Source organism: Melozone crissalis, unplaced genomic scaffold (assembly GCF_028551555.1).
Source record: "Melozone crissalis strain CALT ecotype California unplaced genomic scaffold, PUWL_Pcris_2 ptg000004l_1, whole genome shotgun sequence".
Lineage (NCBI taxonomy): Eukaryota > Metazoa > Chordata > Aves > Passeriformes > Passerellidae > Melozone > Melozone crissalis.
Genome location: NW_026535782.1, coordinates 10636047 through 10662792, shown reverse-complemented (window position 1 = coordinate 10662792; position 26746 = coordinate 10636047). Strand labels below are relative to the sequence as shown.

General features: G+C 38.6%; 1 protein-coding gene across 1 annotated transcript; it reads right to left on the bottom strand.

The window, feature by feature from the left end:
* Positions 1-1548: 1548 nt before the first annotated feature.
* Positions 1549-26581, bottom strand: ZBED4 (zinc finger BED-type containing 4). The gene is made up of 3 exons (XM_054273288.1): positions 26478-26581; positions 19835-19911; positions 1549-6022 (listed from the first exon to the last, which is right to left on the bottom strand). The coding sequence occupies exon 3, from the start codon at positions 5623-5625 to the stop codon at positions 2107-2109; it is 3519 nt and encodes a 1172-aa protein (XP_054129263.1). The 5' UTR covers positions 5626-6022; positions 19835-19911; positions 26478-26581; the 3' UTR covers positions 1549-2106.
* Positions 26582-26746: the final 165 nt, after the last annotated feature.

Here is a 26746-nt window from a genome sequence, read left to right as displayed (position 1 = left end):
GTCACAGCCTGTATTTATGTTCAAGCCTTGAGTGAAAATTGTATCACTTGTTTATAAAGAAAAAATGTTTTTTTATCCTCTCTCCTCTCCACTGGTTTGGAGAGATTAAAAATCTCCTCTACACAGGTCAAGGTTATATTCACAGTTAAAATGTAGAAGAAAAAAACTGAGATAATAATTAACCACTAACCATTTAAACATGTTTCCCAATAAGCTGCTTCAAACTCACCTACTTCCAGCTACATATAAACTAGACCAAATTGTTTTATTACTGCAGGAAAAATGTGTGCTGTTCTCATTCAACTCTAGAAGAACAAAGAGATGCTGGCTGTTGATAGAAGTAAACATTATCTTTTAAAATACTGCAGGGAAAAAAGCAGTATTAGTCTTTCCCAAGTGCACTATGTAGTCATTTACTTAAATTGTATAGATATAAACATAACATGATGGAATAACACTTGAAATACCTGAAACTGTAAAATGTTTAGAGAAACAACACATGGAAACCAGAGCCACTTGGGAAGTAATTCAACCAATGTTCCTGAAGTTAAAACAGTTTTGGAAAATGAAAAGAAGCAGAATCCAGGCTCAAGTCCAAAGAGCTGAATGGAAAACCTGTCTTTTCAAATAGCTTGTTCTGTGGTATATTTATGATTACAATTGTTTGAATTAATTTTTAGTCAATTTAGTCTTAAATCCATCTGAAAATAAAAGGCAGTGTTGACTACCACTGGAAAATTGCAAATAAAATGTTTAATTTCAGAAACTGAGTTCACCATTTATAAATACACTAAAACATAGTAAATGCAAAATTAGATTAGGCATAGGTAGAGTATTTTAACAAAGCTACAACTTTTCTAAAAGGTCATAGGCAAATGATGACTTGTTTCCCAAAAATGTATTCAATGAAAACTGAAATTAAAAGATAAGTCTTTCTAGAGAAAAACTAAGGAGAATGTTCCTTTCAAATTAAAATGCTGGCTATTTTTTCCACCTTATTTGAAGCTTTAAGGGCTTTATATCCCACTTGCCTGATGGACACAACAGTCAGGAATCAACCCTACTACATAAAGTTCTAAGCAGTGCACCATATCCATAAGGCTATTACTGAAAACCAGAAGATCAGTTATTTCTGTACTAAGAGCTTTAAGAAAGGCTGTTCTACACAATTGAAATTACATTAGGAGTAAGGGCTCAATTTTTACAATAGGGACCTTATAGTTTTGATGCACTAAAGATTAGAAAAGGCTTCAGAATGACATTTAGAGTCTTCCTGGTAAGTTTCTTGCCTTTTTTGTACACAGCATTAAATAACAAGCATTAATTCACAAACTTTGAGAGAACTTCCAAAGACCTTTTATAAATACCCAGAATATTTCTGTAATTCACTTAAAATGTAAAGCCTGAACAGGAGAACCCAGAATGGGAAGTTTTACTACCGAGTGCTGTATAAGTGACTTTCCATCTCATGTTAAATTTAAGATTTATTTTCAGATATTAAGTCAACAGTCTCCTGTAAACACATCTTCCTCAATAACTCTTCTTAATCCTTTAAGTACTTTAGGGCTTGCAGTTAAAAACATCGTATGATAAAAAGACAGCTTGAACCCCATCTTTCACGTACAGCTTTCTTTTGACAACTACAAAACCTGTTTTCTTGCAATTAAAGCAATGTTCAACTAAAATACAGTACCTGGTTTATGGTTTTTACATAATAATTGAATAAAAAACTACAGAATAGAACTGTTTACATCTTTTTTTTTCTTTTTTTTTTTTTGCCATTCTATTAAAACAAATGACTGAGCTTTTAAAAGTTCATTTACAATTATGGATTAAAACCTACATAATTTTGTATAATTTGACGAGACAGGCTATCTCTAGTGTGAACTTTTAAAAAACATATATACAATATCTGGCCTGAAGTACTATGAATAAGGCACATGTAGACATATTGAAAGCTGAAAAAAATGAATCTAAAATTTGGAATTATAGTCACTGATTAGATGTCATACATGGCCCCTACTGGAGCAATTTAAAAATCCAAGTTATAGATATTAATATCCAGTGAGCAACAATAGATTTAGTCTAGCAGTTTGTTCATTAGTTTCAATACTGGAAGTATATTAAAGGAAGATTCACTTTCAAAAAGATAAGCTTTTCGAAGTGTTCAATCATTAACCTTGACTGACTAAAGTTGTTGCTTTCATTGGATGTATTGAACAATCTCTCTGAAGGAACAATGCTAGGTGGACAACCCAAGAACCTGACAGCCAATTTTGACAGTACTGGCCAAGATGACTTTTTAAAGTTCCAGTAAGTTAGAGGATCACAGTTATGCTCAAGCACTTCTTCCTCCAAATAAGAAAGCACCATTTCCTCTGGTAACTTTGCTCTCTCTTTCAGGTCTTTTGTTTTCTTCATGTCACCCATGAGTGACCAGAGATTATCTTCCCCATAAGAATTTGTAGATGGTGAACCTATATCACATCCATTGGAAACAGGTTTATCATCATCTGAGGTAGAACTCATTATTTCCAGCTCCCTGATTAAGTCTTGTTTATATTGTTCAGCCTCCTCTTCTGTAAATAACGATGTTTTATACCGGGGATCCAGAAGTGTAGCAAAAATGTACCTTGGATCATGAAGTGTGGAGGACAATCTGCTCACCATAGCTTCTTTCAAAGATTTCAGCATAGTATCTATGCCCATAGTTTCCTCAAAAAGCATTTCTATTTTCCTGTTAAGTATATGAATCATTGGAATCACTTGGCTTAGAGTAGACATGTGTGTACTCATCTCCCTACTTGCAGCTTCGAAAGGTTTGAGAGCGTGACACACTGACTGCATGACTTCCCACTGATCACAGCTTATCAGCTCCCGGAAGCTGCACTCTATTGACATTTCATCAATTGCTCTTTTCTGTTCAATAAGGCGTTCAAGCATATGGAATGATGTATTCCACTTGGATGGAACATCTTGTATTAGCTGATGCTGAGGCAACTCATACTCTTTTTGCAGCTCAGCTAACTTCTCTTTTGCTTTTGCTGACCGATGGACGCGTTCACAGATCTTCCTTGCAATACTAAGCAAATTCTGAACCATTCTCTGGCTTTTAATAGCCTCATTTACAATTACATTAACAGTGTGACTAAAACATTGTACACTTGAGTGATCACCTTCATTTAAAGTTTTCTCTATGCTCTGATTATCAGTAACAGTAATCCCAATCTGAAGTCCACTTGAAGTAATCCACGTTTCCCACCAGTATTCTAGCTGCTTTTGAATACTGATTCCATTGTAGTCGCAGTCGATCTGTGATACATTTAATAGCGCTGAACAATGGTAATCCTCACACTGTGGTCGAAATGAAGACTCAAATGTTACCCAGTGAGCAGTCAGGGTTAGATATTCTCGTGTTTGGTTGCTCATCCATATTCCAGATGTAAAATGGATCACTCCACTTTCAGCTTCTTTAAGATGTGAAATAATTATTTGTTTTACGTTATCATACATATCTGGAATTGCTGTCCTAGAAAAGTAAGATGGAGAAGGTAAAGAATACTGAGGTTGCAAATATTCAAGCAGCCTGTTAAAGCCAATGTTGTCTACAAAAGAATATGGCTGAAGGTCAAGTGCAATCATTTCGGCTACAAGACTTGTGATTTTTTTGGCAACTGGATGAGAGTCACAAAACTTTTCATTGGTTTCGTCAAAATTTGAAGATGCTAGTAATTCTGTGCGGAGTGGCATGTGATTATCCGTAGATGAGGATAACACTGGCTCTGGGACATCAGTTTTCAATACATTGTTATGGAACCGCTGCAAATGTCTTAGAAGGCAACTCGTGCCTAGGTTTGTTGGCTTTTTCCCCCTACTTATTATACGTCCACAGTGTGTACATATTACTTTTGTTGAATCTGCAGAACAAATTGAAAAGTGATTCCACAGTTTTGAGGTCTTCTTACTATTAACAGGAAATATAATTTGATTATCATGTGTAACCATTGTAGGCAAGTCAGTCAACTTTGAGGATGAACATTCTGCAGAAGCCAAGGTGGCATAAGGTGAATTTGCCAAACTCACATCGAGAAAGCTCTTTTGGTTTCCGATTACATCAGGATGGCGTCTATATAGGTGTCTCATTAAGCAGCTTGTGCCCACATCTCCTTTCTTACCACGACTTATCATACAACTGCAGTATCTACATACTGCTTTTAGACTGTCTGCAGGTGAGAGTGAAAAGTGGTGCCAGACTTCTGACTTAAGCCTTTTCATAATCCTTTTATTTTGCTGAAACACAGCAGTAGGTTCAAATATTAGTGGACCTAATCCCTCACACTGTTTTTCAGGAGATGAAACAAAGGAGACTTCCCCTATATCATCAGAAGATGACAGCATTGAGTCTTCCACTAGAGTATCTCCAGAAGTGAGATTAGTATGGATGTCCTCGGAGATTCTGTCTGGAGAAGAGGAAACAGAAGTTGGTTCTTTCATTAGTTTTCCAGGAGAGGATGACATAGAATTCAGATCACTGTCTGATGGTAGTAAAGAAGGCAAGAGAGTAGGTGGTGCAGTGTAGAGAGGTGGTATGCTGGTACCACCTCCATTCTCTTGCAGGACAATGGAACGATGGGCTCTCCACATGTGTCTTATTAAACAACTCGTTCCTAGGTCTTTTCCATTTTTTCCTCTACTGAATTCATTCATGCAGTGGATGCAAACAGCTTTAGAATTATCTAGAGGTGACAAATAGAAGTGTTTCCAGACAGCGGATCTCCTTCTAGAACCTGATGCACTCTTTGGAATTACAACTGTTTTTTCTGCTACATTCTCAACAGTGTCATCATATTGGTTGTTGGCTTGCTGTGGAGATGAACCAACCATGGCTTCTTCTTTGCTGCACTTTTCAGAGACTGAGAGGTCTGATATTTCTTCAGAAGAAACAATAGAAACAGATTCCTCAATTATTCGATCTGGAGATGGTATTTTAGAAGCCATTTTCTTGACCAGTTTTATGGGGGATAACATAGAACTCAGATCTCCAACATCTGCAGACTGAGGTGGCAGCAATAATGTAGATGAAGAAAAGGAAGATATACCTGGCATAGTTCCATTTTCTTGAATTAGTACAGTGGGATGTGCTCTCCTCACGTGTCTCATGAGACAACTTGTACTCAGGTCCTTTTCATTTTTACCCCTGCTAAATTCTTTCATACAGTACATACATATTGCTTTAGTGCTATCTCTAGGAGATATAAAAAAATGGTTCCAAGCAGGTGACTTTTTTCTGGAGCTTATGTTTCTGCTAGAAAGGAGGCTTTGTGTCACAGCTTCCATTGCTACATCATACAGCGTATTACTATACTGAGAAAAAAGAGATCCATAATCATCTTCATTTTCTGTAGACAAATATTTGCCAGAGTTGTTTGTAATGAAGTTCTTTTCTTTGTCTTCCTGTTCATCACTACTGTCTGCATGTTTGAAATCATCTTGTTCTGTCTTTATATCCGTTCTTTCAAGAGTACAGTTAATGCTGTTGTCTTCTTGCTCTACTTTCAAGTTATTGATTTTACCCAATACAAAAGTATCATCCATTCCGGGGCAATCTGCTTTACTCATGTCCATGGATGACAAATTCTTGCCAAGACTTCATTTATTAATAAATATAGATAATTTAAAAGATTATTTAAAATTTGATTAAAATTATGTATCTTGTATACTGAATGTAAAACAAAATGTGTGCATATGTTAAAATAATCTCTAGTTTATGAATTCCATGTTGTGCATAAGCAAATATAATTAGTGATGAAAATGCATTTAAAAATTATAGACTTAATTAATGGAATCCCATTTTTTTTCCCAGGATCAGGACATTTCAGGTCATAGATGAATGTTCTCAAAGACAGCTACTGCTAAATGCTTCATGTTGTAGATATAATCCTAAAAATGGATGTTCTATTTTCTTGTTGAAGAAAGCCATTCTGTTCATCTTGATTGGGCAACTGAGATTCTTTCACACCATCTACAAAAAAAAAAAAAAAAAAATCAGAAGACAAAGTTGACTAAGGCACATTAAAGAACTACAGTAAAAGTGACATTAAAGCAGGCACTAGGTATTCTGCATGTTTTGATTTTTCTTCTCTTTTGAGATAAAAACAATTCAATGTACTATTGAAAAAAAAAAGGAAAAAGCCCAACATTTATTCGATACATTTATTGTGGGAAAATATGTGTCTACATATGCAGCTTTGGTTCACCTTGGACAAAGAGAGTCCAAGCATCACTTTCATATTTGCTCACACATACCTGTGCCTATCCTACATCATCATTCAACCACTGCACGCACACATATACCAAAGTACACACGCATCTAAACCCAAATACTGCATAGGTGTCTATATCTACTGATATATATGAACACAAGCAGGCATTTAATTACACTAACACAGAAATATGTCCTTAAATTCAAATGTGGTATCACAGTCCTGTACATGTGAGCCCACCATTACTGACAGCAGTCTTTAAAAAGAAAACAAGTAACTTCTATAAGGTTGTTCAGCATTGTCACACTAATCACTCTGCTTCTGACTATAGTCACGCATTTGTGTTCATGCCATAACACTGCCAGACAACAATATGCTATAGACACAAGCTCCTTTTAAAGTTTCCTGATTAAAAACTGAAAAGTTTAATTTAGGACAACCAAGCGGTATAAACGCCATACAGACAGAGGTCTTCCAAAAGTGTAGCAACATCACTCAGAAGCAGACACACAGAGCTGCATATGCTGGTGCCTCGTGCTGCACTGCCAGCTCAAGTCCCTCACATGCCCAAAGGTTGCACTAGAAAGCCCCTTTACAACAAGACAGCTAATTTCAGTTGTGAGTAAACATTATTCACTACCAATTCCAGTACAAAGAGTAGGTTTTTGCATATAAAGTTGCATACAAAGGGGCAACAGCTGCCTCAAAAACTGGAACAGAGTAGTCCCTCACAAATATGAAGAAGCTGTCTGCATTTATCAGTCACTTTGTTTTGCACTGAACTATATTAGAATTTTAAATGTTGCCAAACCCTTTCTCATTTATTCTTCTGTGTCATTAATGCAGCTATTGATGCCTTCATTCAAGATAACAAACATTTCTGGCCATTACATTGGTGATGCTACACTACGCACTGCAATTTTTGCAAACTAAATTTTATGGAAGTCTGTCTCCACAGCTGAAGCCAAAACAGAATTTTAAATTATTTTAAACATTTTCCACAACTTTTATGTGTTCCTAAGACACAGGCAGAATTGGGGTGATTCTTGGGGTGTCTTGTGTAGGGCTAGGAGTTGGACTTGATAATCCTCATGGGTCCCTTCCAAATCAGCATATTCTATGATTTCAGCAATGGTAAAATGAGCCACAGCCACAAAACACATTAAAAAGGCTGTTTTTCACACTGACATTTCCCCCCCTGTATCAAGATCAATGTCATGTTAGCTTTGTAACCTATTTTAACTAATTTTTCTCTGAAGTTTGTTAGCAAGAGAAACTAGAAACATTCACTTTCTGTGGATTTCTGATGTATGGAAAGCCTATCATTGTGATAACTTCCTTTTTTTTTCCAGTGCAAGGGAAGGGGCAGGGAAAAGGAGGGGCAATGGTCTTACTGCAGCTGTTTTAAGAGAAGGGAGATGAAGCAGTCAGAACACGCTAACAGGTAGGGAGCAATTCTGCTTTTCTTTCTGTGCGAGTTTTAGTACTTGTGCCTTTCTTTCTTATTCTCAGGGGAAAAAAAAAAAAATCTGTTCTCAGTACCAAAAGACATGAGGGTTGAGCATGAAAAATAATGAAGGGAAAGACTTGAAGAAAAACCTTAGATTTCTACAAGAAATTTACATTACACAGGACTTTCCCTTGGCTTGTGAAATCACATCAGAGAACAATTCTGGCAGCCAGACTAAATTTACATGACTCAACATAAAATTGAATGAAACAGAAATTAGTGATCACGCACATACTGATGATATGGGACGTATGTGGATCTGGGACAAGAGACAGAGTGTAACAGTCAACTTTTTAAAACAGCAATCAATTCAAGATGATTTTTTTGTTTCATCTTTACTTTGATCTAATCTGTGAATTTGGAGCTTGTACTGCAAACAGGAAAAGCAAGAAAATATAATAAGATGTTGTGACTTAAGATCACAGAATAGAAAGCAAGTGGCTTGATGCAGAGCTTACAGAACATAAATTATGCATGGAGTGCCAAGTTACAATAAGGACATGACAGATTTCTAGCTAGATACACACAAAATAAATGTATATATCCACTGGCATTGGGTTCTAATGAAGCTGTGTGCAATTTCTTTGCTCAAAACAGGTAATCACATCTTTATCCTGTGATTCCTGTAATTTCTTAACAACGAAAAACCAATTCTAGGCTTTAAACAGAAAAATCTGCAGAACCGATTTAACTGTCCCTGTCCTGATAAGCAGTTACTGCTTAACACAGTGAAGCTTAAAGTAGCTGTGATGGGAAGATCTGAAAACCTGATAAATAACACCAGTTGCAAACTTTATAACCAAGCGTAACTAGATTGACATTCATTAACAACACATTGCCGGTGGTTAAGTTCTTAATCATTATCAGCCATTATCACTACATATTCAAGCACTTAGGCCCTAATCACCTTATCCTAAATTAGCTTTGAGTACACAATACCACTGAGCTGATGCCATGTAGTTAAATACTGATGGCTGTGGTCTTTGACAGTGTTATTTACTGAGGTGAGGGAGCTGTTGGGACTCTGAAGCAGGAACAACGGCGATAGACTTCTTTCTTCTGTATGTCTCCTTGCTGTCACTGTGTCTTTTTAATAGTCATACTCTCCTCCACCAAAAAAATGTGGGAAGCAATCTCATTTGCTCCTGACCCTATTATCTTCATTTCTTTAGGACAAAAAATTGTTCTTGGTCCACCAGAAATCTTTCCTCATTATTCTGTATCCTTGGTTTCTGATTGCAATTTTTACTGCTTGAATTGTTGATTCACATGGTTTTTGTCCTCCTTTGTGCAATTAAACCTAGGTCTCCCTTTGCAGCTACATGTTATTTCTATATATATGCTTAGCTGTGAAAATGCCTGCAGGCTGTTAACAGAGTTATGCTATTAGCAGTGTTAAAAAGCACTTACAGATGGTGGTCAGTTACACTATTTTAGTGTACTTATGACTGAATGTAAGACAAGAAAAAACTATTTATATCCTGTCCACTCTATGGCTGTTATTAGTCTCTGGCTACATAGTATGTATTTTTCTCGACCTTGTTGCTGCCTTCTAGAAATAAACAGAAATAGCTGAGATTAGAGGAGACAATCACTTCCTGGGAAATCCCCAAAGCTGAATGCCCCTTAGAAGATTCTGAATGTATTTATTTTCCATTTTCTTTCAAACAACTAAGAATTATTTTTTTTTTGCTTTGAGAACTGGCCAAATGGCAGAACTCAGAGGGCTGCAATCAGCAGAGCAGCCTGGTTAGAGGAAACCTAACTAGAACCAACCTGAAACACAGCAGGGACCATCTGAAAACAACGAAAAACTTTTCTTTTGACAGTGACAGAGCATTGGAAGTGGCTGCCCAGAGAGGTTGTGGAGGCTCCTATGGAGATATTCAAAACCAGACTGGACAAAGATCTTGTCCAGCCTGCTCCAGCTGAACCTGCTTTAGCAGGGAAGTTGGAGTAGATTACCTCCAGAGGTGCCTTCCAACCCCCATCATTCTCTGATTCTGTTATGGTGTTACATCATGTAAAATTCAGTAAAGCTCCTTCCCTTCAAACACCCTTGCATGTCCAACTGAAAGATTCTTTAGAATACAGTCCCCAGAATACTAAGGGTCAGAAACATAAGGATGTTTTTCATCTCCTCCTCCCATGCCAACTCTATTCAGAGAGTCAGTCTGTTTTAATAAGAAACAAAAAAGGATGTTTTAAAATTTTATAGTCACCTAGAAGGAAGTATGAATTTGATTATGACCACATTTACATAGCTTATTTACACTCGGACCCAAGCTACTCAAAATTAAGGACTGCTGCTAAACAAACAGGATATTCAAGAAGGAAAATGTTTTCAAGGGTACAAAAAGCTATAGGCAGTCAGCTCAAAGTGATTTATGCTTTTCAAACCTCCACAATGAGATACAGAGACACCCTGCAACAAAACAATCTTCAAAGAAAATAAACACAACTAAAGAACAACTATCTACTCAAATGCACTACACTGGACTATTAGCTCCTGAGCAGCAGTTTGCTGTGGTAAGAAGCCTACACAACATTTTATAGGATTTTCCATTCAAAATGAGATTACTGAAAGCGTGCAGTGGTTGACAAGAAATGTCTGGAGAATGTGACTGATTCCAAGTGCCACAACAAACTGCCATGACCAGAAGAAATCACTGCTGAAGGAAGGAGGCAAAAAGTGAAACACTGTTTCAGAATTGCAGAGACATACGTTAACACACGGAGAAGTATGAAAACTATGCAAGAACACCCAACCATAAGCTGATTATTTTTTGTAAAGCAGAGAGTGGCCTGTAAGTTTCAAACCATTTTAGATTGAATAGTCAGGCAATAATCATGAACTTGATTATATCACAGAATCTTGATGGAAATAATGGTCTAGAAAAAATTGTTTAAAACAAAAAAAAAACTTACATTATTATTGAAGAGCATGTAGTGTAAATACAAAGACACACTTGCAAAATGCAAGGACAGTTTTTTTCAAAAAAGATGTGAAATGTGAAGACAGTGCAACTAAAAGCATTTACTAGTTTGAAAAAAAAATCAAAAGTAGTGACAGATTTTGAGCATAAGATCTACATAAAAACTCATTAACAGTAATTTGCACAAATGGATGTCAGTTTTATAATAGCATTAATCTTGTTTATTTTTGGAAATGTACAAGCATCATTAGAAATACCTCAGATCAAGCAATACAAGCAATAAGAAATACATACTTTAAGAAATTATTTGCTTCAAGTGCAATGGTAGGTACTTTGCTAATAAAGGAATATTTGCTAAAGCAAAATAATGAAACAAAACAGAAACACACACACAAAAAAACCCCTCAAGAATCCAGAGAATACACATCCAAAATCATAAACAAATCAGCAGAATATATTCGTATAAATTTCTAGTCCAGATGAACCTTACTGCTTTTCAAAGTTTTAAGTCCCTTGAAGAAGGAAAACTAAAACCAGTGCATTTTATCTATAGAAATTTCCTATGATAAAACATCAGTACAAGCTCACGTGTATGAAACTAGAGAGATTTGCAAGATACTGATCATTAAAAATGCAGAATTAGAAACGCAAAACTGGCATGTCAGTCACACTGAAACAAGGTGGGTCCTAGTCTCAAGGCTCACAGAAGCTCACAGGAATTGGCACAGATGTACAAGCATGAAGTAGAGGCATGCAACGGTTTAATCTTGAATAAAGTACAGAAAGCCAGGCTTAATAGAAGACACAAGTCATTCTGGACTTCATGGGAAGCATGATTTGTAGAGAACTGCTGGAAGAGAAAAGCATTACTTTTAAGTCACCTGAAAGGCAGTAACTGTTGTGGTTTTACAAAGGTTTCCTCTCTAACTTGTAAAACAATCTCTCACATCCACAACCCCAAATGCTCCATCTGGACTCAAAGGAATGAAGTGTGGAAACAGCATCACCACAATTGAACACTGCTCCTTGTTGACATGAACAGTCTTCTGTGAGCTCCCCCGTGCACTCATGCTACTTGTCAGGACACAACTCAGAGACCTCTGATTTGCTGAGGTATAAAGATCGCTCATGTCCCTTCATGCTACTGGAAAACTCAGGGCTTGGTGTAAGCTGGGGCCTAAGTCAGTCATTGCAGGCAGAGAAAAAAAACAAGGTGTATAACAGTCACCATCACACTCTGAGTACTCTAATTACAAATGGAGGAATTTAGCTGAAGCAGAGACTGAAAAGATAAAAATAGACACTAAATCTAAATATTCCCCTTTTTCTTGCCTCCTGCCCCTTGCCCCACAAAACATCAAATAATTTTATGGTGAGCACAAATTATTTTAAGCAGTAAAACAGATCTGCTAGGGCAAAGTTATACTTTTCTAGTTTAGTGGACTCTTCTCTATGTTTTCTATTTTCCCCACCACCTCTAAATTTATAATACTTCAAGAAGGTAACAGCTCAGAAGTGAAAACTTTAGTAATTTGACTATTGTTAAACGGACAGTGTTGAGTTAAAATGAAACCAGCACACAGAAAACACTGGACAAACTCAAACTCCTCAAATTTAGCTTCTTACTCTTGAAAGATGTCTTTATTTGTACAGCTGTTTTCTTCTCTTGTTGCTGTAAACATGGGAAGTCAATGGGATGCTGTTTACTAATAATTTTCAAATAGTCCCTGAAACCTCAGAAAAGATTAAAAACTAAAAGATCCAGCTTTGTACCAGTATCACGACTCAAACTCTACATCATCTTGCAACCCAGTGTGCATGCCAGCTCTGCCTGCACAAAACTACACTGGCTCATACTCCAGTGTGTAAAAGGTTGAGATTAATTCATGACAATGGTAAAACTGAAGACAAACAATATGATTTCCAAATTAACATAATTAAAAAAAAACACTTTGGAACAGAGACAAAGTGGAAATGAAGATATATTTTTTAAAGCAATATTTATTTAAAAAAAGAAGATCCAGTTCTTTATTCAGTTCTTACACTCGCATATCCTCAGTCATAAAACTTCTTAAAAGAATTGAGATAATGCTTTTAAAATATAGCACATTACTATTATACAATATTATACATTTCACATTAATTAAAGTGTGATAGAAATAAGGATGTTCAAGTTAGCATGTATGTTATTTAGACTGGGCTGACAGTTCTGGTATCCCTGTTTAGTGGTGTAGAGCAGGATGCTCAGCCTGGAATGTTGTGAACCAACTTGAACAATGCCCTTTGCAAACCTACAAGTGGTAAATGAAGAAGGGACCACCATGCTGCTTTTGGTGTTGAATAACGCTGAAACCAGCCTGACTCATCAGTCCCAAAGCTAAACATCCTGATAGTGAGATGAAGGTGTGGTAGATCTGTTCCTGGATAAACGAACAAACAAGTGATACTACTGATAACTTGTCCAAAGCTGCTGAGCTGACACAGATGGAAACTTCTGACCTGACATCTTACCATCATCAGTCACTTTATAATATAAAAGCTCAGTCCCAATTTTTAATGCAGGGTTTTCTGACATAAGACTTCTTGGAGTGTATGTATGGAGATTCTTCCCCTAAACAGGTAATATCCCTCTAGGTTACTCCTCTTACTCCTTGAGGCTGAGCTAAAGAGATTTGCCCAAGGTCATTGTTATGGGTGAGTAACATCAATCTACTTAATTGTTTTGCCAGCTTTGTTACAACTGCTTCAGTACAGCTGCTTCATAGTGCACTATATTATAATAGTTGTTACAGTTCCTGCACTGTGTAGGAAATAATTCTGTAAATTATTTATATCTAATCATTATCATAATACATCATATATGTTTATATAAATATATATGGTTTGCCATCTTTAATCCTGCAGGACAAAGTTGTGCGAAGGTTCAATTACACCTCTGTGATCCTTTAGACAAAACCAGTTGAAAAGTCTGGGGCTAGACCGGATCCAGCCACACCCCAGCTCCTCTCTGAGAAGGCGTTTGGAAAGCATGGAGGTCCTTCCTGCACCCTGTGACCCCACAGGAGGGCTTCTTTAACAAACTTTGAAGCTCCCATTCAGCTCAATGGGTTTTGTAAGCAAGCTCAGTACTCAAACGTTTTATCAGACTCAGCGATGCAGGCTCACTGCACAGCATGTGTAAGAATAAAGCAGGTGTCTGACACAGGTTACTGAGCCAAAGCTCAACCTTATTTCTGCAGAAATCAATCTTCATCACTTATCTGCCAATGTATTAAGCATATATCTATTTGAAGCATCATCCTCCACCACCTGGACTTAAGTAACACTCTTAAACATGTTAAAGCCCATAGCACAGAAATCCCCATTCCACACAGTTTTGAGCAGCATTTATCTTAAAAGTAAAATAAAAATGTAAAGCTACAACAACAAAACAATAACCCTGGTCAAAACAATATTACTCCAAACTTTTAGTAAGAAAACTAAGAAGAATGTTGCATTACCACCACACATAACATTATGTATCACTGGAATTAGTAGCACTATTCACACCTACAACCACCTGATAAGCCTTTAATTGTTGCTATTTTTTTTCCTTAGTGCACTAAAAATACCATCAGATCTCAAATGGGGCTATATTCCTTCTCATGTCCTTTACTAACTTCCCATTGCAGCACTCTGTAATGAAGGACAAAAAAAAACCACCCAGGTTCTACACATGCTAATAATTTGTCCCAGCTTCTACTAAGAAATTACTCATAAAAATCAGATCTATCACACTAAGTAAATCATGTCAACATTTGTCTAGGATCCAAACTGTCTCAAGTGTTGAAGTGTTACTAGTCATTATGAGGCATGCAATACTTGCAGGATATGTTTCTGAGCTATTGTTCACACCTACCAAATGTCAGATCTTTCATTTGTTAAAATGCCAATGTTTTAAGCAATAGTTTCATGAAAACTTTAAGCAGTATTTTCCCAAGCCTTACTCATCAGTTCAATGTTGTTACAGCAAATTATACATTTATTTTGATATTTTTATCCTTTATAATTTTGACAAATATCATATGCTGATATGATGGGGAAAATCTTAATGTTACAAGAAATAAGCTGGTTTTCTTAAGGAAAAAAAAGGGTTTTTTTACACAGCTGAAGCATGTATTGTTTGGTTTAGAGCATTTTTAGAGCAGGACATCAAAGCTGCTTTTAGTATCACATGCTGTACAATTTGGGGCTGACAGGAGACAAATGAAGGTTGCAGTAACACAGCACAAGGGTAAAATAGAGAAGATAAAAGTAAGAACAGAGTAGGAAAGATGCATCAGTATTACCACAGAACAGGAAAAGCACACAACCAAAACAGCAGTAACAACAAGTAAGTCAGAAAAGAATGAAAGGCAAAAGACTAAAGATTTACTCCACATTGCTAGAGAGCACAGCCTGCTTTCAGAAAAGCATCAGAAAATTCAAAGCAAAGCTCCTCTAACAACTCTCCTCTCCAAGTGACCAATTCTCTGCCCAGCCCATTAGACTCTTCTCTTTCTCTTCCCATGCAGCCCACAGCTGACCAAGTAAAAGGGACAGGATTAGGATAAGTGATTTTTCTACTGACTACTCTACCTTCCTAGCTTGCAACACAATAAAAACCATACACTTTTGTAGGTTTTATTTTTGTTAAATATCCATCTTTAAATCCAGTAAGACTGAAACTCCAAGCACTTTAAGGATTATTACAGTAAGAAATGAGGCACTTGTGAAGAGGAAAGCTGAATAGACAGGATGATGAAAAACATAAAAAACCAGGTAGGAGAGACACACCATGTTTTGGGTAGTTAGTTTTCTTGGAACTCTTGCTGAAAACATCCATGTAAGTAGAAAGTAGAAAAAGACCTCACAGAATGTAAACTGAGTCCTTTGCAGAATATCTTACATTAACCTGTTACAACTATAATTTTTCTGATATACAAAATGGAACTATTCAGAACTGTTAAACTGCTAAGACTACCATACAGCAGAATTTATTTTCATGCTAAAGTCTGAAGATATCTGTTTTAAAAACTTCTCAAAGCTACCAATCAACCAAATTCTGTGCTCACATTGATGTCAATTAGTTCTATGCCCTCACATAGTTTCAACAGTGCTATTGAGAGGCTTTCCATGATCTATATAAATAATATCTGTATATGTGTAACATGATATAATACTACGCTTCTATTAAAACATTTATATTCTGGAATGCTTGTGAACTCAAAGGAAGGTTAGAAAGAAAATGCAATTCATAGTACCCAAAACCACAAAAACATATTTTCAAGACTATGAACAGTATGAACAGAACTTCAGAGGGATTTTTTTAAACCTAACCTTAATCTTTCTTTTGTCACAAAACTTTATTTCAAGTCAGAAGACACTCAATATGGAAAAGAAAAATTCCTTTGGAAAACCATTTGCAACTGAGGGTACCTTCTTTCTTCCTCATGTAATAAACTGAAGAAGCATGTCTAGATTTTTTCTGAAGTAAGGAAAAGAACATCCCTTTACTAAATATACTAAATAAAATAGAAAACAACTTTCACAATACTATCCAAGGTAATTAAGAGTTCAGAAACACTCAGTTTCACCATCCTGCCAATGACTACAAGAACTGTAACAAAAAACAAGAGGTAACCTTTAAAACCAAGCTTCCATATCACATGCAGGCATAAGGCACATGCCCACAATAGGGGACAACATCTTATGCTTCTCTCAAGTATTTTTTGTCATTCTCTATTTTCTAAGTAAAGTGTACCTTCATCAGTAGCATCTGACAGTTTCACCTGAAATCACAGTTTAAAAAAACCAATTATCAGATCTCTCTCCCTCTCAAAACAAACCTTCCTATTCATGGAACAGGGGAGAGGGAGGGAGGGAGAAATGAGTGTGCACACCTCTGTATTCACTTGTCAGCCAGCCTGTTCCTAGCCTCCATGACAAGAGGTATTGTCCTTTTAACCTCTTTCAGAGATAAATTCTCTTTGTCTTCTTCAAGGTAAGGTGAGATTTTGCAAATACTTAACTGACTCAGACAACCAAGCTAAGGGAAGCCAACACTGTTTCCAGCAGCATCACACTGAGCACTAGCAGGAAGTACACTCTCCACCCCAAGGAGATAAATAGCTCCAATAGCTTCTTCTCCCAAAAGAAATTATTTATAGAAGAACCATCCTACTGCCATAGACAGATCTTAATTTGACCAAATAAGGTTTTACTCAAGGAGCAAAAAATACAAGAAATTTTAAATTAAGAATAAAAGTTTTTGTAGTACTTATTCTAACCAGTGCAGTTCATAAACTTTAATTAATGCAATGCAATTTGATTTTTAAGTAAGTTTTACGTAGTACATCTACATGGGTGTCCTATTCAGAGCAGGATCCACAACACTATTAGTACAAGAAAAGGTAAAGAAATGGATAACCCTTTTCATTCACTTTATTTCCATTATTATAATTATTTTAATAAACCTAATTTTTTCTGAGGAATAGAAAAAGGAAATAAAAACATTTAGAGAAAAGGATGAGGAATCTTCCTCTTCTTTATGAGCATCATTGTATTGCCTGTCAGAAATGGATTATGGTCTCCCCACAGTTTAGTAAGCCACCAAAGACAACTCAAAATCACTAAAAAAGGAAATGAACAAAACCTCAATTTCTCCTGTTTCCCAGTACCAAAGCAAGATTGCTGCTGACAGCACAATCTGCACACTGTTTGGCTCCTGAGCCACTCTTCCCACTGTTTCAGCAGCTATTAATGCAAGTCACAGCAAGTGACAACCTCCCAAGAAATGAGTTTTATATTCTTGTCTTTCAGGTTTTTTTTTTCTTCCCATCTGTACATACGCTCCCATATCATGCTTATCATGCTTCCACCTTTGATGAAGAATAAATAAGGGGAACCACAGAGTAAAAAAACCACAAAGTTTATATGATTGCCACAAGCTATGCCACATTTTAGCACTGGGATTTGCAGTCTTGACTCTTATATTAAGAAAAATTGTTGTGAGCTAGGAGCCAGTAGTTGGGTGTGAGACAAACAGGCAGCAGTGTTCACACTGCTTTGTTCTCTCCCAGGGCACATCTAGCACTACTAGATCCCTTTAACCAGCAATTAGATTTTCTTCAATGATCTAACTGCACATAAAAATTACTGTATAGCATATGCACTGAAAGATGAATTCTTACAGTGGATGCTAGAGGACTTAGAAAGGTAACACTGCTGACCTACCAAAATTCAAAATTTTGACAGAAAAGGTAACAGCAGAATCTTTGTTCTTAGGAGACTGCAGCTCTAGATAAGTATCTGTTTTTAGGGTACCCACTGTCAAGAGAGTGCTGCTTAAATCACAGATTAAGAAAGGATCTATCAGAACACTGAGCTTGCAGTCAACAATTATTTCATATACGACTATAAATGAAGAAATAGTTCTTGGAGGTACAAAGACCAGATACTCATTTTCATTAGACAGGTAGTACTAAGGTGGATTATTTTCATGGAAGGCATTTAACCTTGAAAGTCACAATGGAAAGGCACTTCAAGTATAATACACTACAGTGCTTGACATCATATAATGAAACCCTCAATGCATTCAGTGACCTTGAGATGAGTATAGTAGAATACAGCATTAACTACATGGAGAGTGAACTTTTGGATATTCTGGAAAAAAAACATTGTCCCTTTTGTCAGATTTCTTTACAGTGGTCTTAAACTGGCCTGGGAGGCTGGTACAAACAACTACTCTCTCCTGCTCTTCAGCTCTCCTCTGTTTGGAAAGCACTAGCAGCTCATTTTTGCTTGGACTGATGAAGAACAATCCACAGGCAGATTCAGTATGTAACAAAATCTCCCACTTCTTTTAGGTATGTGTCACCCTAAGAAAAGTTTCCTTCAAGGAATTAATCTAAATCATACTTTTAATATTCTCTTCCTACAGAGACCACAGTCTTACAGGGAAAGACTGTGTTAGGGTTGTTCAAAAGAGAAAGCTCCAGCGAGACTTTGGACTAGCTTTTCAAGAAGAGGAATTTGTAAGAAGGATGTGGACAAACTTTTTAATAGGGTCTATAATGACAGAAAAAGGGGTGTGGTTTCAAATGAAAAGAGACTAGGGTCAAACTAGATATAAGAAACAGATTTTTTACAATGAGGGTGGTTAAATGCTGGAACAGGTTTTCCAGAGATGCAGTAGATGCCCCATGTCTGGCAACACTCAAGGCCAGAGTGAATATTCAGCTCACTCTTGGGGTATGGGGCTCTGAGTGATATGGTCTAGCTGAAGATGTCCCTTCTCATGGCAAGGGGTTGGACTAGGTGGTCTTTAGAGGTCCCCTATTCTGATTCTATGACCCCAACAAGACTTCCAAGCTCAACATTTTCTCCATCTTAAACATTTTGTCCATCTCTTGCTTGCATGCATGTTAACCAACAATACATATGGTTTAAAAATTGAACTATTTTATTCAGGGCACAGAGAGGATGCGATAAGAAATGAAAACAAAGTTCTGAAACACTATACAAGAACAACATTTACTGTTACTTCACATACAAATGCTTATCTTCATAAGGACAATTTTTTCTTTATGGCATCTTACTCAGGAATCTCAGGCTTCCAAAAAATCTTTATTCAGAAGCTCAAACAGAATATATAATGTTTTAATATTTTCAGATGAAATCCCTAGAAGAAAATATTAAAACTAACTTGCTCAGTGAAGACAAAATCCGATTAAGACACCGGTAATTTGAGTACAGCATGAATGCAGCATCTAAGTTATCTCTCCTTTTGAAACGGTGTAATTCAGGGTAAGGATGTATATGTGCCAGCTGATACCACAGAGTAAGAGATGCCCCATAAATCATAAAATAGTTACTATTTCTGTACCATTCTAAAGATATCCAGGCTTCCAAACTTAATTTTTAAGGCTCAGGCACTCATACAAACCTCCTGCTGAATTATTAAGCTTCATACAAGTCACTGCACAAGTATACAATTATTCATTGCCTTTTTCCATTGTCTTCCTTTAAATTAATAAAAATAATGATACAAGACTCAAAACAAACAAGCTGCTCACTAGTTTATTGAGAAAAACAAACAAACTTACACATCTGTTCCACTGCAGGCAGGCGGCTTCATTTGAGGTTAAATACTTGCTACTCAAACTTAATGAGATGATTGTATCTAAGGAAAAGAAGAAAGTAATTACTTTTATTATTTTTTAAACACATTAACTGTCACAGTGGCGACTCATGGGATGTTTCAAATTTCTCTTTAGGTGACGGCTCCAGGAGCTGCACTTACATGACTCTCACCTTTTTTCAAATCTCTAGCCCTCACAGCTATCAAGAAAAACGAGACATTATCACTTCTAGAGCTCCAAAGCAAAATAAAAATTAAAAACATAATAAAAACCCCTCAGATGATTGCTAAGACAAAATTTAGAAGTAAAATTTTTGTATTTATTTTAGCACTACTCCATTTTTTATGCTTATGCTGAATGAAACAGAGTCTACATTACGTGCAAGATTTCAAAGGAGCTTGCTGGCACCTTTCCATGCACTACAGGATTCACCTTGTTGCACCTTCTCTTCCTAAGCTAAACATATTGCTTATACACTGCACCAACCACGTGTATGAATCAACATGCAATAGCACAGAATCAACACAAGATTATCATTCCCCACGTATGAGAAAGGAGCGATTGCAAGTGGAGCATATTAGATCACGTATTTTGACTTAGCAACTAAACAGACCAAAGCAGTCTATTGCAGGACACCTTTTCTGAATTTTGCAACTTCAGTCCCACTGATCTCATCAATGTACAGACATGAGTGCCATAGTGCAGAGGACCCAGTACACTGAAAAAAACCCAACCCAACAAACCAAGAAAACATTTTGCCACCTTAGAAAATCCATAATCTACAAGCATTCTCTCTGATATTACAGTGATTACTCTTCTTAACCAGACTGAGATGTTTAACACTACATAAATATACGCACACACATGCATATATATACCCACACTTAGGGGTTTTTTTTCTTCAGGAAGGAGATCACCTCTCAGAGGGCAAACAGTCCTGATGACTGGCCTAGTGTGCCTTATGAAGTGAACTAGGTGTCACTTCTCTTACTGACATTTTTTACTTAAAAACACTCCTATAGTGCCTCTTAAGCAACTGAACACCTCCAGAGCTGTGCTGCTGGCTAATTTGACTGTTGAGATCCTGTAGCTATCCCTATTACAGCAACATTTAAATAATGTATGCAGAGGGGAAGGTGCCAGCCAGGGAGACACAGACCCACCAGGGGCACGGTGCTCAGCGGAGCAGTTAGGGAACTCTCCTCAGATGTGGATTAAGCTCCTCAGGCAAAGCAGGGAAAGGAACCTGCCTCTCCCACATTCCTTGCAAGTGCCAGAGCCATCAGACTACAGGCAAAATAAAGTACAAATATGCATCTCTATGCTCCTTGATGTCTTTAAAAAATACCAGAACCCCTCAACTCTTCCATTTTCCCCCTCTCTAATTTGTTAAAGATGACTATAGTTTCAAGCCCAGCCATACATTCTGTTCAATTCAAATTAATGTTTGGGTTTTCTTGATTGCTTATTTTTGTGAGAAGAATAACAAAGAAAAAGTAATTTTTTTCTGGATCACAGATTACTTTATTTAGAGGCAGACACTGATTCAGCATATAGAATTACAGCAACAGGTAAGCAGAATTACTGAAAAGCCACTTAACCTATTTGGAGTAAAACAGGCACAAATTCTTTGATCATTGTCACATGAGAGAAATACATTATTAAATATCTTGTCCCATGTATTTTGCAAATAATTGCAAAAAAGTATTGCTAAAATGTTTAACTGTTAAAAATTCTATTTTCAACCTTGATTTTCAAGCTAATGAGTAAACCCCAGAACTGGCTTTTATATTAAATATACAGAAATTCTGAACAGTCACTGCAAAAATTACTTTAACATATCACAGGAAAAACGTATCTGTAGGACACCAGTGAATGCAAACTAGAAGAAAAGGAAAAAAACCCCAAAAATCCAACAACCTTTCACACAGCTGTAACAAAAAAACTAGTAACCTTCTAAACCTTCAGAAAGGGATTGTCCAACCCTACATGTCTTTAAACAACAAAGGGGGAAGGGAAAGAGCTGAGAGATGGAAAGGACGCAACCGCGCAGTAATTGCTAAAGAGAGCACACAGGTTGTTAGTTTACATAAAGATTATAGTAATATAATAATATTTCTTATGTCAACATCCACTGGAAACCAGTCTTAGACTATAGAAAATACTCATACCTCACCTTCCAATATGTTTTTCAATATAAAAAAAAATCACTATGTATCCTGAATCATCATACTGGAATGAAAAGAAGGGCCTTAAAAGCCAAGTTATTTCCCTGTTGTTGCTTTAACAGCCAATCATATTGAGTTCTATCTCATCACAAAAAAAAACCCAAACAACCAAACCACAACCCCAAACCTAAACCAATACTACCATGATTAAACTATATATCACACTAATTTGGGACAGAATTCCTTTGCTTCAGCAAACAAACAAACAAAGAAACAAACCCAACCAAACAAACAAACACACAAAAAAATTATGAAAAAAGTTTCAGTTTTTCTTACTTCTTGACCTGAGAGCTTTAAACTGTAGATTTCATTTGAAAGCTACCATTAGGCCACATATAAAGCTACCATTACGCTACATATAAATTTTTCACTAATTGGCTGAAATGAAACAATTCCATAGCTGTAAATTGACCAGTACTGAGGATGTCAACAACAAATACAAAATAAAATAGTCAAGGATGTGCAGAAAACAAGGCACCTCTGTCATATAAGATCTCTTTCTTTGTGAAGTCTGTTTTGAAAGTATACACTACAACAGGTAGCTCTATGTAAATTACATTAACTTATGTTGATACTACTAAAATACAAAGATCATCCCTGCTTCAGAAAAAATGTCAGTCACAATGAGTTAAACACACTGCTCCATACAGTGCAAAATTCCCCACTAAACTATCTATAATATTCTTTTCTATATAAAACTAAGCCAATACACATGTATCATCATGTTATTTACATACGGCTGATTATTTTAACTGCTCATTACAGGGGCAACCACACAGCAAAACATGCTCCCTTTGAAGACTAAACTCTTTTAAAATTAAAAGCAAACTGCAAAAAAACAGGATTTACAAACCCCCCCTGTAAATATTCTTCACTGTGAATGGCAATAACATGCAGCAAGTTGTTGGGAAATACAACATGTACATTCTTTAATTCAAACTTCCTCAGAGGAAAAAAAAAATCTCTCAGAAGTTAATGTATTTAGGAGTCTAAAAACGAAAAGACAACAAATTCCAAGAAAAAGGGAGAAGCAGACAGAAAGATCCAGCAGGCTCAAAGGCTACTTCTTTCTGTAATACCCAGTTTTTGAAAGTATTTGATAGGATATTCTACTTTAGTGGATGGACAGTTTTAAAAAACATATAAAACTTTGTTGCCCTCCTGTATTTTCCAAGGCCCTGTTATAAGTCTTAGTGATGTGCTAATACTTATTGAAGAAGACCCCCTCTGCACTAACCACCAGTGACACTGGCTGTTCTGCACACACAGATTCTTGCTCTGAACATTTACTGTCTCAGTACAAAATCAGCCATAGCAAGGGGAAGCAGTAGATAGAGAGGCTGCAGCAGACAAGGTAACAGAAAGACAGCAAACATTGCTCTAAGCTCATCACCTGTCCAGCCTTCTGCTGTTCTACACTTTGCCTCTCACATTATCAATGAGGATGCTGTACCTGTTACAATTGTGCCTTATACAGACCTCACCAATGAGTGGTTTGGCTGCTTAAAGAAACACTCAAAGGTACTGGCAAAAGCAGGGTTTAATATAGATATGTGAAAATGCAACTTTACAGAGTTCAATGGCAAGGTTCACTCTACTACTTACTACACAGACTAAAGCATGCAAAGGAAGATCAAATAAGAAGCAATTTGGAATGATTTACACAAAAGCAGTAAGACTGCAAAGGATATGGGGTGGAAAGATAAGGGTGCAGAAGGATTTAGCAGCACTTAATACTTGAGTACTTTGACAATTACAAAGTGGTTTGATAATTTTCACAACAACTATAACAATGACTTAACTATGCATTCAAAATATTAACATTGGTACCACAATCAATTCACATACACAGAGGTAAATGGTGTATACATCTATTTATATGTACGTAAAGGCTAATATGAAAAATTCCTTTTGAATTCACTACAATATGTCAAATCCCTTTGCATTTCTCAACAGGCAATGGTTGCATCTTGAGGAACACCTAGATGGAGGGAGAGGGACTGACAGTGCTTGAGTACCACAAACTTAAGGGTTTGTGAGCTCTGGGAGGTGCTGGTCCAGGCAAGCCCAAACAACATCACTTAGGATTGCTGTTTAGAGGGACAGAGGATGACTGACTTTGGCCATCAGTAACCCTCCTTCCCGACCATAAATCCAGTCAGTAACTAGTGAGCTTTTCTCCCCAAAGTGCAGTAACAATGGTACCGTTCCACTCGGGCTACAGCCAGGTAAATGGTTTACCAAGGCTACAAGAGGTAATTGCTTATCCTTTGTTTCCCACCTTCATCATGCCAGAGCTGCTGGTGTGATCAGGGAGTGCCCTGCAGCCCAACTGGTACAGTCAAGGGACACTTCACCACTCAGCTGGCTTGGTCAGGGCTCACCAGGAGCTTCCAAGAAGGCAGAGTAGTCACAAGGATGGGGGTGTTACACCACAAGAAGTAAAATAGTTATTGTTATGTAACAGTACAAATGTTTAGAAAACTTTTATCCGAGATGCTTAGTTTAGATACTTAATTTTACTTATTCTCAATCAATTCTTACATTTGACTGCTCTGGAGAACTCTTATGGAATAAATTCCTCAACATCTGTCAAAGCTGCAATGTACTAGCAACATAAAAGTACCAAAGCAGACACACATCCAACTGTACAAAAACTGTCAGCACCTTGCCTGTTGGTCTTATACCTAGTGGACAGCACCCAAATTCTTAAAATACACAAAAGAGTTTATTTTGTTTTGAACAAATTTTTTTCCTCTGCAAAACCAGTCTCCATAGTGAATAATAACAAGAATGCCCTTGCCCAGTATTTGCACAAACACAGGCGTCCCAGCAGCAGCACAGTATTTTGGGGATAGTTGATAAAGTCTTCCAGACTTCACTCCCCCCAGTATGTAAGCCACTAATGTCCTCTCAAGGGTGCATGCCTGCTCTTAAAGTGAAACACTGCATTAGTGGAGATAACCTTTAGAAGAAAAGTGCTGTGCTCATGCTCTTGAAAAGCAACAGATACACATGTATAGTGGGCCATAAAGACAACAACATGCAAAGAAAGTCTGGAAAGTACATTCACATTATGGGGGCTTGAAATACTTTATTTGCTTAGTGTTATAGGTGTAGCATGACAGCTCATGCTAAATTACTGAAATTTCTCTAAGGACCCACCCCCAGAAACAGGACTGCTTCTAACACATAAGCAGTACAGAGAAAGGTCTCTACACTGCAAAGCCTAACTCTACTAAACTTAGCAATGATAAATACAATCACCATTAATGCAAAAGACTCGTCAACCTTTCAGTACAATAATACATGTTTTTATACTTCTAATAGTCTGTATATGCAGCAGACAACTTTAACTGCATCGGACACCCTGAGAACTCCAGTAAGCATTCTAACCCAAGCTCTCTAACATCAGCAGCTGTCTCAGTGTAGATCTAGACTCTGCAAAAGACATTTTTAAGCAAAAATTACCACGCCTCAAGCAGAAAACGAGAGCAGCACTGCATGAAAGCTAAATTCTGCACTTTTCCGAGACACCATTCTTGAGCGACTGTGCCCAGGAGGGATGGCTGGAACTTCACCGCACACACACAAGCACAGACGCGGTGCCCGTACCGCGGCCGAAGCCGCTGGCGGGCGCCTGTCCACCTCGTGTCCTGTTTCTCGGGGGGGAAAGGCTTTTTAGGAATTCCCGTGCTTTCCGGTCCCGGCACCCGTCCCGGGACCCCGTACCCGAGGCGGTCTCCGGTCCCGGGCTCGCACCCTGAGGAGGGGAACGGGTTCTGCACGCCGGGGCTGCCTGGGCCATCTTGGGTCGGGACACCAGCGGCCACATGGTCAGCGCTCCCTCCGCGGGCCCGGCTCCTGCGGCCCCGCCAGGTGGGCGCGGGCGCTGAGCGCCGCCGGGTCCCGCCGCCCCGGCCCGGCCCGGCCCGGCCCGCGCACAGCCCGGGGGTTCGAGGCGCTCCCGGCGCCGCGGCGGGCACCCCTCCTCGGGCGGGGGGCGGCGGGGTCTGCCGGGCGGCCCGGGACAACACCGAACCCCCGGGCACCGGCGACCTCCGTTCACCGGGCCGTCCGGGCCCCCTGCGGGGCCCCGCAGACAATAGAGCCGGCACCGCGGGCCTGGTTCCCGGCTTCCTGCACTACCCCGCCGCCACACGCCCCCTCCCCGGCCTAGCGGCGCTGTCCCGCGGGCGTTCCCGGGAGGGACAAGGCGCCGCCGGGCCCGGGACGCAGGTCCCGAGCCGCGCAAGGCACCGAGGCCGCCGAGGCCAAACGCGGCGGTGGCGGGCACGGGAGGGGGAGGGGGGGTGCGGGACCAGAGAGCCGTACCGCCCAGCCCGGCGCCCTCCCGGTGCCGGAACAGTGCCACTCACCTCCCCGGGCGGCCACCGCGGGGGAAACCGGAGGTCGCCGCTGCCGCCGCCCGGCCGGGCCCGAAGGAGTTAAGAGGAAGGGCCGGGCGGGCCCGTCCCATTCATTACCCGGCGCTTTGTCTCCGCCGCCGCCGCGGCGCTGAGCAGCTGCCCCGGCTCGGCCGCCGCGGGCGCGGGGCGCAGGCGCGGGGGGCGGCGCCACGCACGGCGCGCGACATGTCAGCGCGCCGGGCCGCAAAATGGCGGCAGCGGGGCGCTGTGCTCAGGGG

Excerpts from the sequence above, each read along its gene's own strand:
- ZBED4 (XM_054273288.1), bottom strand. The coding sequence starts at position 5,625 with ATGGACATGAGTAAAGCAGATTGCCCCGGAATGGATGATACTTTTGTA.